Here is a 12,163-nt window from a genome sequence, read left to right on the forward strand (position 1 = left end):
GGGAAGTAGATTGTTGTGTGAGTCTGTGTGTTTGGAGTGAAACAGGAGGATTTGGATTGCACCCTGGGAATAGGGGGGGCCGATGCCAACATCCGCTGGATCATTGAAAAGGCAAGAGAGTTCCAGAAAAGCATCTATTTCTGCTTTATTGACTAAGCCTTTGACTGTGTGGATCACAATAAACTGTGGAAAATTCTGAAAGAGATGGGAATACCAGACCACCTGACCTGCCTCTTGAGAAACCTATATGCAGGTCAGGAAGCAACACTTAGAACTGGACATGGAACAACAGACTGGTTCCAAATAGGAAAAGGAATACGTCAAGGCTGTCCATTGTCACCCTGCTTATTTAACTTATATGCAGAGTACATCATGAGAAATGCTGGGCTGGAAGAAGCACAAGCTGGAATCAAGATTGCTGGGAGAAATATCAATAACCTCAGATATGCAGATGACACCACCCTTATGGCAGAAAGTGAAGAGCAACTAAAAAGCCTCTTAATGAAAGTGAAAGCGGAGAGTGAAAAAGTTGGCTTAAAGCTCAACATTCAGAAAACAAAGATCATGGCATCTGGTCCCATCACTTCATGGGAAATAGATGGGGAAACAGTGGAAACAGTGTCAGACTTTGTTTTTTTGGGCTCCAAAATCACTGCAGATGGTGACTGCAGCCATGAAATTAAAAGACACTTACTCCTTGGAAGAAAAGTTATGACCACCGTAGATAGCATATTGAAAAGCAGAGACATTACTTTGCCAACAAAGGTCCGTCTAGTCAAGGCTATGGTTTTTCCAGTGGTCATGTATGGATGTGAGAGTTGGACTGTGAAGAAAGCTGAGCGCCAAAGAATTGATGCTTTTGAACTGTGGTGTTGGAGAAGACTCTTGAGAGTCCCTTGGACTGCAAGGAGATCCAACCAGTCCATTCTGAAGGAGATCAGCCCTGGGATTTCTTTGGAAGGAATGATGCTAAAGCTGAAACTCCAGTACTTTGGCCACGTCATTCGAAGAGTTGACTCATTGGAAAAGACTCTGATGCTGGGAAGGATTGGGGGCAGGAGGAGAAGGGGACGACAGAGGATGAGATGGCTGGATGGCATCACCGACTCGATGGACGTGAGTCTGAGTGAACTCTGGGAGTTGGTGATGGACAGGGAGGTCTGGCGTGCTGCGATTCATGGGGTCCCAAAGAGTCGGACACGACTGAGTGACTGAACTGACTGACTGAACTGATGCCTCGAGTACCTCGGCCCTGTGCTGGAGGTCTGTCTGTCTACACTGGCTTGTAGTTGAGATGGGATGTCAGGGGAAGAGCATTCTAGGCGGAGAGAATAGAAGGAAGGCCTGGAGCACGGGGGGGCGGACACAGGTGAGGAGGGCATGGTCTTGCCATGTGGCGGGTCCTGGTCGTCTTTCTGTTCCAGCATGTTCAGAATTAACTTCGTTCACGTTGACGAGCGCTTGCTCTTCTCGTTTGTTGCTTATAAGCCACACTGCCGGCCCTCTGTGTACCTGTCTCTGCACACACGTGCTAATGTTTGTGTAGGATAGAGTTCTAACGTGGGGTTGTTGCAGTAAAAACCGTCTGTTTACATTTGTGGATCCTCCTGGAATGGACCTTTGAAAAGGCCCCCTTAAAACCCTGAGTCTTCCTGCTCAGGCACCCTGTGTCCATTGAGTCAAGTCCCCTTCATGTCTTTCAGTAAATTAGTTTTCTGTGTGTAGGTCTTGCTATTTTTGTTATTGTTGTTGTTAGATGTATTCCCAGACATTCCATAGTCTTCATTTAAAACCTTGTGTCTTCTAACTGATCATACTTGGCGCGTGGACGAGGTCTCTTTTTTTGGCTGCGCTGGGCCTTGGCCGCGGCGCCCGGGCCCTTGTTGCAGAGCGCAGGCTTCTCTGGGGGGCGGGTCCCTCCGTTTTCAGCAAGTGGCCTTAGTTGCCCTGTGGCATTTGGAATCTTAGTTCCCCAACCAGGGACTGAACCCATGTCCCCTGCATTGGAAGGCAGATTCTTAACCACTGGACCACCAGGGATGTCCCAAGGCTTCATTAAAAAAAAAAAAATTGAATTTATTTATTTTTAATTGAAGGGTAATTGCTCTGCAGCGTTGTGTTGGTTTCTGCCAAACAGCAGCACGAATCAGCCGTGGGTATACCTGTGTCCCTCCCTCTTGCCGTTGAGAAGGCAACGGCACCCCACTCCAGTACTCTTGCCTGGAAAATCCCATGGACGGAGAAGCCTGGTAGGCTGCAGTCCATGGGATCTCCAAGAGTTGGACACGACTGAGCGACTTCACTTTCACTTTTCACTTTCCTGCATCGGGGAACGAAATGGCAACCCACTCCAGTGTTGCCTGGAGAATCCCAGGGACGGGGCAGCCTGGTGGGCTGCCGTCTGTGGGGTCGCACAGAGTCGGACATGACTGAAGCAACTTAGCAGCAGCAGCATCACTTTCATGGGTATTTCAGTCTTGGATTTGTTCGGTGGCACATTTGCTTTTAACTGCGTGTGTAGGAAGCGTTCTGCCACACATATCCTCTGACACTTGACTTTGTTTGGCCTTAGGGAAGTTTGCCCTTGAAGGACAACGTGAAACTGTGTCTTTAATGGCTTCGTTGGTGGCCTACGAGGATTCGGACTCAGAGGCTGAGACCGAGCCTGCGGGCGGTTTCCATCCTGTTGGCCAGATGGAAGACACTTCGGCTATGCTCAGACCTCCGGAGCAGAATTTTGGATCCAGGGTCCTGGACGCGACAGGCGGGTGGGCGCCGTCCCTGGTGTGCGGCTCTCATGATGACCCCACCGCGTGTCGTCTCCCACTGGCTCGGCTCTGGAGCCAGGACCCGGGGTCCTGCCCCAGCCAGAGACTACGATGGCCCAGGCCAGAGCCCGAGGCCACCCTCCCCGCCAGCCCGCCGGCTCGCCCCTCCCTGTGGACCAGCCAGGCCCCTGCAGGCCATGTGCCCCTGGCAGCGGCCCGCTCGAAGCAGGTGAGAGTCTGCTGGGAACCTTCCGGCTCCCCCACGCCGTCTCTCGATGCCCGAACGGGGTCTGAAGGCCCAGGGAAAGGCAGCAGCTCCCTGCAGAGGAAGCGGCGTGAGGACTGTGTTGTACCTTATATCCCGAAGAGACTAAGGCCGCTGCAGGCGCTCAGCACAGAGACAGACAGCAGCAAGGACACGGAGGCCCGGGGCCCCCTTGGCGGCCGTGTTCCGGCCCCGCTCCGCGTGGCCCCCGAGGTGTCCGAGTTTACCCAGCCGTACCTGGGCAGTCAGAATAAGCGAACCAAGGTCCCCAGGGCGGTGCTCTTCCACCTGCGGGGCCACCGGGGCCCCGTCAACAGCGTCCAGTGGTGTCCGGTGGCCGCCAGGAGCCACATGCTTCTGTCAACGTCGATGGATAAAACCTTCAAGGTGAGGCCTTGAGTGAAGCAGCTCTTGGGAATGAGCCGCTGGGACGTTTTGTTTTCCCAGTGGTGAGGTCGGCCCGGTTGCAGGCCGGATGTTTCTTTCTAGGAATTCCTGGGATTCTCTTTGTTGCCCTCGGGAGAGGGCTCTCGGTTGCCCACTTGGATGGCTGGTCTGTTCTACCCCCTGCAGCCCCTCCAAGGCTGCCTTGCCCAGGCCACCGGCGGTAACTAGTTCAGACCCCACGTGGGTCATCCTCATGGGGGCCACCAAGGACGCCCAGACCCTCTCCCGCCCTGGGAGAGGGAGATGGCGGAGTGAGAAGGGAGGAAAGCAGACCCAGATCCCGGGGACTCTGGGCCATCCTCGGTGACCCCCGCTGAGTGCGGAGTGGCGGTAGCTCTGTTCCCGGTGCTGTGCTGGGTGCAGGGGGTGGGAAGGTCCCTGGACTCGACCCTGGCTTCCGGGCCGGTACATGGAGGTAGGGGCTGCGGAGAAGCAGAGAGGTGCTCACAAGCCTGGGTGGGGCTGTGAGCTCGGAGCCCCAGGGGGTCCCACTGCTGCAGGTGCCTGGAGGAGGGGCAGCTGCCAGCAGGGAGGGCTTGGCGAATGCTTCCGGGAGGGAGCAGGTGGGCTTTTGGGTGGGCCTTCAGGTGGGTCGGGCAGAAGACGTTCTTGGCTCTAAACAGGGGAGGCTGTGAGGGGCCTGCAGGGGGTCGGGGGAGGCCCTGGGAAAGAAGGCAGCGTCACACCAGGGAGGGCCTCGGGTGCCCTGCTGGGGAGTTCTGGTTTATACAGAAACTTTTTGGGTTGTTATTTATTTATTTTAAAAGCTCCATTAAAAAAAAAAAAAAGCTCCTGGGCTCCCCTGGTGGCGCAGTGGTAAAGAACCCGCCAGCCAATGCAGGAGACGGGGGTTCAATCCCTGGTCTGGGAGGATCCCAGATGCCAGCTGGCAACTAAGCCCGTGCGCTACAGTTACCGAGCCTGCGCTCTGCCACGAGAGAAGCCTCTGCAGTGAGAAGCCCATAACTAGAGAAAGCCCACGCACAGCAGCGAAGGCCCAGCTCAGCCCAAGATGCATGAGTAAGTAAAGTTACAGACCTACACACGGGAAGCTCCTGAAGCAAGGCAGACTTACGGTCGCGGCGCCCAGGTGGGTAGTGTGGCAGCTGTGTTCCACCCTCCAGGAGCTGCCCCCGGTCCCCGGACTGTCGTCTGTCTGTCCCCACCCCCAGGGGAGCCTCGGAGACCTTTCCTTTTAATTGGCGCTTTCAAAGGTGAGGTCTGTGTAATGGGCCTGCACACCCCTCACCTCCTCTCTCCAGCGCCTGCAAAGCACAGCACGTGTGTGTGCGTGCCCAGTCACTTAAGTCGTGTCTGTCTCTTTGCCACCCCGTGGACTGTAGCCCGCCAGGCTCCTCTGTCCATGGGATTCCCCAGGCGAGAATACTGGAGTGGGTTGCCAGTTGCTTCTCCAAGGGGTCTTCCCAGCCCAGGGACTGAGCCCACATCTCTATCTCCTGCGTTGGCAGGCGGGTTCTTCACCACTAGGGCCACCTGGGAAGCGAAGCCCAAGTGCACTACATCAGTTCGGTTCAGTTCAGTCGCTCAGTCGTGTCTGACTCTTGCGACCCCATGGACTGCAGCATGCCAGGCTTCCTTGTCCATCACCAACTCCTGGAGCTTGCTCAAACCCATGTCCATCGAGTCAGTGATGCCGTCCAACCATCTCATCCTCTGTTGTCCCTTTCTCCTCCTACCCTCAGTCTTTCCCAGCATCAGGGCCTTTTCCAATGAGTCAGTTCTTTGCATCAGGTGGCCAAAGGATTGGAGTTTCAGCTTCAGCATCAGTCCTTCCAATGAATATTCAGGACTGATCTCCTTTAGGATTGACTGGTTTGATCTCCTTGCAGTCCAAGGGACTCTCAAGAGCCTTCTCCAACCACACAGTTCAAAAGCATCAATTCTTTGGCGCTCAGCTTTCTTCACAGTCTAACTCTCACATCCATACATGACTACAGGAAAAACCATAGCTGTGACTGGGCGGACCTTTGTCGGCAAAGTAATGTCTTAGTACATAGTAGGTGCCAAATACACGCGATCCGAACAAAAGCTACCTGGGGAGAAGGTGGCTTTGGAGTTGTGGGTCACGGTTGCGGAGGAGCTGGTCAGCGGCCCAGCCACCCAGTTCAAGTTCCAGAGTCTCATCTGTGGGGGCCTGATTGTGCTCAGTACCTGAGCCATGAGACCACATGAGAACTCCCTTCCAAAGCCCGGCACAGGGCAGGAGCCCCACAGGCGCTCACTAGACATCGGCTCCCCACCCCCAAAATTGTCCTCACGGCTCTGGAGCCCTCCTACCCAGAACATTGTATCTGCAAGGTTTGTTTTGAGCTTTTCGCATAGGAGGCATTTTCATAAGCTGAGACAGGAAGTCCAAGTGCAGTGAAGTCTTGGCTAGGAGCTCCATCGGGAGTGTCACTTTAGGTGGCGTGTTTGAGTCCCAAAACGACGTGTCCGTTTTCACGTCTGTGAGGCTGATGGAGTTCTGTGGGGACAGTGTCGGGTCCTGTCTGCAGTCTGGAGCCCTGGGGTTGGCACACACATCTCTGGTGCTTTCTCCGAGAGGTTGGGGCCCTGTGCTCGACTCAAGAGGTCCTGGCGTTCCTGGTGTGCACTGGACACCCCCCACCGCAAGGCCAGGGGCTTCTCTGGCCTCCCTCCGGAGGGCCTGCAGCTCTAGGGGGCTGTGGGGGCCTGTCGCTTTGGTCAGGAGCCCCCCCGGAGGGTTCTTGGTGGTCAGTGTCCCTGGTGGGCTGGCCCCTGGAGTTACTTAGAATGATCTGGGCTTGGTGGAGGACTGATTCATTTGAAAAAACCCTGATGCTGGGAAAGATTGAAGGCGGGAGAAGGGGACGACAGAGGATGAGATGGTTGGATGGCATCACCGGCTCAATGGACATGAGTTCGAGTAAGCTCTGGGAGTTGGTGATTGACAGGGAGGCCTGGTGTGCTGCCGTCCATGGGGTCGCAAAGCATCAGACACAACTGAGTGACTGAACTGAACTGAACTGGGCCTGGTACTGGCTCCATACCAACAGCTTCATGATCTCAGGCAACGCACTTGACCTTTCTGAGCCTCTTTCCTCTTGACAAGTTCCTGAGGCCTATGACTGAGGCTTCTGTCTAAAGCTCCCAGTTTAATGCTGGGCACGTGGTGCTGTGTTTTGTGGAGGGTGGCATGGGTCCAGGTGGGCCGCCTGAAGGGCGTGGGCAGCCCCCTTCTGGGACCCTGAAGGGAGGGACCAGACTAGCAGACATGGGCAGCGCAGGCTCGAGTGGGCAGGCTTCCTGGGGGTCTCAGAAGGCAGGCAGAGCTGGGTGGAGGGCTGTGGTGGAGGTAGGTGCGTCCTGGTGGGTGTCTGCCTCCCTCTTGCCCTCGGGGTCACGTCTCCTGGCCTGGAGCCCTGCGGGGACTGGTCTGCACTTGGCCTCGGTGGCGTGCTCCGTGGCCTCTGCCCTGGTCTCTTTTGCCCAGGAAGTTTAGATTTCCTAAGGCCATCCCACAAGTTTTGGAATGGAGGGCGTCTGAGTGAAGCCGTTGACTTGGGCCGTGGTTCTGTCGCGTAGTGGGTGTCAGTGGGGTAGATGAGGGCGCCCTGCGCGGGGTGTGGGAGAGGCCGGATGGAGGGGAGCTGGGAGCCGCCAGCCGGCAGTGACACTGCATGACCACACGGGGGCGCAGTTGGTCCACCTTGGGAGGCTGCTCAGGCGCAGGGACTGTGTTCCTGGAAAACCCACCTGCTGGGGGCAGTTCTCTGAGACCCCCTCCCTGGCTGCCAGGCTGCCTGTCAGTCCCGTCCCGGGGAGGGTGGTGTGTGCTGCAGGCAATGACATAGTCTCGGGCCACTTGCTGGCAGCCAGGAGCCCCGTCCACTGCGCCGTCCATCTCTTACGGCGGGCTGTCAATAGAGGTGTCCCCAGGGGCAGAGTGTGGCTGCTGTCGTGGCCACGGGGGTCCATGTCTCCTGACCTTCTTACTGTAGTATCTTGAAAATCAGGGCGTTGATAAGTGTTAGAGGCCAAGGGTCCAGGGTCCTCTCTGCTTTATGACATCTGGCAGTTTTCAGTGACGGAGTCACATGGCAAATTGACGTTAAGCGACTGTTCGGTGTGAAGACGATGTGGCAGGGCTGGAGGAGCCATGATGGAAGGTGGGTGGGGAGCAACTGGGGGCTGGGGGCCCTCCTGGCTGAGACCTTGGTCGTGCTGGGCCCCCAGGGGTGTGTGTGTGGCAGCAGGCAGTCCTGGCAGGATGGTGTTATTTTCCCTCCCTGGTGTCAGCAGGTGGGCAGCGTGGAGGTCCTTGTGGTCTGGTATGAGATCAGGGGCGCATGGGAGGTGTGTGGGCGTGGAGTCTGGAGTGGGGCAGGGGTGCAGGTGGGGCTCTGGGGTGGAGAGCAGATGGTGGCTGAGCAGGGAAGGAGCTCGAAGAGGTGGGCTGCTCGAAGCAGTCCCTACCTGTGCTCCGTTTTGAAGGTGCCTCCCCCGCTTTTGCTTTGGCTGTGTCTCGCAGCATGCCGGATCTTAGGTCCCTGGCCAGGACCTAATTCATGCACCCCCCGGCAGTGGAAGCCCAGAGTCTTAACCATTGGCCGCCAGGGAAGTCTCCCCCCACCCACCTTTTCTGGTTAAAGTTTGCCAGAGTGCCTTCTTGTCCCCAACCTGGTCAGGAGGGCTGGGGTCACAGGACTTGGATTCTGACTGTCCCTCTGCTGCCGACTGGCTGTGTGATCTCACCTTCTCTGAGCCTCAAGCTCTGTATGTAAAGTGGACCCAAGGATGCATAACCTGTTGGGTTTTTGTGAAAAAATAAGTGATGTTGGCTCTGAATGACCTGGTGTGACTCCCGGCTCTTGGCGGGCACTCACTGGGGGCTCACTCTTGCCCTCTCTGGAAATGCTCTCCCTTCCTCACCATGCCACGGTATCTCATGCCAGTGACCCGGCCGTGGAACTGTGCCTGCTACACCTTGTGGATTTTTAAGCTTCTTGAGCAGGGGAACTGTGTGGAATCTGTTTTTACATTCTCCATAGCAGCTGACACTAGGTTTTGTACCTGTTAAGTGATCAAAAAAGATTGAAAACGTTTTTTGGATTTTCCTTCCAGCCTTTGGGGAGAGGAGTCGTCTTTAAAGTGCACACATGCTCTTTGCCACTAGGGGGCACAGTAAGACAGGGTGAGTCGCTCTCCCAAGCTTCTAGAACGTGGAAGAATCCTTGATTCAAGGTAACATTTACTGAAATACGGTTTATTTTCTGATCAGGAGGAAAAAACACAACACAATCCATCTGATAAAGAACGTGGAGTGCCAGTTCCTTCATCTCCTTAAAAACGTAGCCTCAGAATTCATAAATTTCAATTGGGCACGTTACAGCAGAAAGATACTCATTTTAATATGTTCTAAATGTTCTGTGAGCTGTAAAATATGCTTGTATTAGTTTTGAAAAATTTACAGCTAGAGAAATTGAGTAAAACAAAACAGTGACGTGTAACTCCGACCGATGCTCCGCTTTCTCTCCTGCCCGCCCTCCGGCCCCGCCCCCGTGCCTCTGTTCTCCACGGCTGTGGTCCCAGCACAGATACCCTCCTGTGCGCTCTGTCCATTTCCCTGTGTCCTCGTTTGGCTCAACAAGCTTGAATACCCACTGCATGTTAAGGTAGAATTCAGACTTTGAGGCCCTTTTTTGAAGGGAAAAGTACAAGCGTGTTGTGTTTTTGACCAAACTTGGGCAGCCCTGATTGGCAGCCCCCCTGGCAGAGCCCTCTGCCAGACACTGGGAAGACCCCCAGAGGCATCCGGGCGTGTTTCTTGCTGCCTGGGACCGACTTTGAAATGCAGAAAGCAGGAAGGGGGAAGGCGAAAGCAGAGATCCCTGACAGTCCTCTCCCCAGCCAGCAGCTCCTTAGCACAGGGCCCTCCCTGGTCGGGGCCAGCATGTCCCTGGTGTTTACTGCTTACGGCATCGGGCTGGTGCCCAGAGCGCACGTCTCAGTGATTTGGAGTCTGCGCCGCCCCCCACCCCCCCACGCCCTGTCTTTTGTGCCGGAGCATTTTTATGCCTCGTTAAAAACTTTCCCCAAACATGTTTTTTCTGACCGTCTTCAGGTTCCGAACTTTGTTTGCTCATTTCCGTGTTGCGTGCTGCCGTTTCCTGCTTTTGTTTTTCACATCGAGCTGCACTGAGCACGGCCCTGCGGCGGCGTGGGCTTTTCTGCTGCCTTCATGAAGCGAAAGTGGGCTTTGCCCCGCACCCAGTCTGCAGCTACAGCCCTGTGGGTGTTGCTGAGTAGACCCCGGTTAGGTGGGCCAGCCTCTGTGCCTTTGTTACAGGAGACTCCTGGGTTCCCGACCCCCACGCTGCCTGGTGGCTGTCTGACTTGGGGGAAAATCACCTAGCCTCTCTGATCCCGTTTTCTCACTGGTGAAATGGGGTAATGGCTGCCTGTTAGGTTGTTGCTGTCGGAGCAGGGGTGAGGAGATGCGGCCCAGGGCCTAGCAGCGGGCAGGGCTGAAGACAGGCTCCCGCACTCCCTGCCCCCGGGTCTGTTCATTAAAAAGCAACCGGAGGAGCGACGAGTCACCCCCAGTCCTCCGACTGGGTGCAGCTCTCGTTCTTGTGAATCTTTTCCTAGTCTGTCTATCGATAATGTATTTTTCAAGAGTTTCGATGTTACTGTTCCCGAGGTAGATACTTTTAAAATTTAAAAAGCTTTTGAGATTGTCTGTACCCAGCCATTCAGCCGCTCCCTTTTCATGCACTGCGCACTTGGAAGTTCCTCCTGGAGGGCTGGCTCCCTGTCTCCGAACTGCTGGCATCCGAGTGTCTCGTGGGTGAGAACAGGCCCAGCTGCGTCTGCCAGTCCGTGGGGTGTTTTTGTGTCTGAGCCTCCGACAGGGCGGTGGGTAGGGGGGCAGTGTCATCATCATGCCCGAGGAAACCCAGGAGGGTGAGGGCTGGGCGGGCGTGCCCGCAAGGTCGGCCACAGACCCCTGCCTGTGGCACAGATGAGAGGGAGGGGAGAGCCGACCGTCCCGGGGTGCCCACCCCCCAACCAGGCACAGCCCTAGAGCCTCCAGCTCGTGTTCACAGCAGGTGTATGGGGCCAGTGCTGCTCTTCCTCCCATTTCATGGGTGAGGAAGTCGAGGCCCAGAGGTTAAGGGGTTTGTCCACACTCACACAGCTGGCCGTCAGGCTCCAGAGCCTGAGCGTACAGAGCCAGAGAGCCTGCTCTGCTGCTCTGCCTCTGAGAATAAAGGACGGAAAAGCAGACCCCGTCTCCCGGGTGGTCCCCCAGCACTGTCCAGCCTCAGAGCCTTATGGTTCCCGTAAAAGGGGCATGAGGAGATGAGGTGATTTCTGCGGGGGCTTGGATTTGCATTTTTATGTATTACAGGACCCCGCTGATTTATCATTGTTAGCGTATCTGATTATATTAAGGTGTCTTAGATGTGCTTTGTAGAAAGTAATATATCTCAGATTCAAAGACAAGGAATTTATGGATTCAAGTGCCAGAGTGAGGGTTTTTATTTCAGTTTTAGAAGAATTATTCTTGATGGATTTTACAAAATGAGATTGAGAAATGATTTGATGTGTAGAGTGAGGAGTCTCGGGGCATTATGTAGATGATTGGCAATTTATTCCGAGCACGAGGCCAATCTATTGGAAACGAGAGCCGCACAGCTGGGAAGGAGGGCTGGGCTGCGGCGGTGGGCGTCTGGTATTCGGGGGCTGAACAGTTAACAGCGCGTCGCTGGTAATTAGGTGAAGGAGAGGAGAGAATGGGTGGTGTGTGGGTGCCTGTGTGTGTGTGCGTGCACACTCGTAGAGATCATCTCTTCCATCTGCACTTGACGGAAGCCCAGAGAGGGGAACACACTTGCGCGGGGGCACACAGCGGGGTCAGGTGTAGGAAGCGTTCAGCCACCTCCCTCTCTGCACCCTGTGTCTGCGGTTCTCTGTTCCCACCCTTGGAGTGTTCTCCTTCCAGGGAGAGTTCACCACCATCTCAGTGATCACAGGGCGGAGAGCAAGGGCTTCAGGCTGGTCGAGCCAGCAGGGCTGCCGAGCCTCCAGGAAGAGCTGTGATTCCGGGCTGGAACCCTCTCCTCGTGGGAAGTGAAGTTTTGACACTCTTCTCCCCCATATGAAAGCTGCGACGTTTCTGAGGCCAACAAATGAGACATTTCCCACTTCTCCTGTGCTTGCCAGAAGGGCCTTGTAAGCTTATGCCTGCCTCACAGGAAAAAAACCCTGGGTTGAAAGAGGAATAAGAAAGAAAATTGTGGCAGAGCCCAAGCTGTGCTTTCTGCTCTTGGAGAACTTCATTCGGTTTAGACTTAAACAGCTCGGTGTCCCTGGTGCCGATGCTGACGGGAGAAAACAGCTCCGTGTGAAGGTGCAGCCTCTGTCCTTGGGGAACCAGCCTCATCCAGGCCCAACCCACGTCATTAAGGGAAGAATAGAGCAATTGGGGAAAATGCTTTTAATGTAATTGAAAAATGCAGATTGCAAAATTGGCACACTTAGGAGTTGAGCCTAGCAAATTATTTCTTGCTGCTTTTAAAACTTGGACCCAGAAGACTCTTAAAAGGCCCCTGTCTCGTGCCCAGGGATGGCATTGTCCTTTTCCTTTAAAGAAAAAAAAAAATGACAGAAATTTAAGAGGTAACCGTAGACCCTC

General features: G+C 55.1%; 1 protein-coding gene across 1 annotated transcript in view; it reads left to right on the forward strand.

Annotated features, from left to right (window-relative positions):
• WDR25 (WD repeat domain 25) overlaps window positions 1-12,163 on the forward strand; it is a 148,955-nt gene that overhangs the window by 3,101 nt on the left and 133,691 nt on the right. Inside the window, exon 2 of the mRNA XM_014477552.2 lies at window positions 2,573-3,420. Within this exon, the coding sequence (XP_014333038.2) occupies window positions 2,614-3,420 (807 nt within the window). The 5' untranslated portion in view covers window positions 2,573-2,613. The remainder of the gene's footprint in view (window positions 1-2,572; window positions 3,421-12,163) is intronic.

Source organism: Bos mutus, chromosome 21 (assembly GCF_027580195.1).
Source record: "Bos mutus isolate GX-2022 chromosome 21, NWIPB_WYAK_1.1, whole genome shotgun sequence".
Taxonomy (NCBI): Eukaryota; Metazoa; Chordata; class Mammalia; order Artiodactyla; family Bovidae; genus Bos; species Bos mutus.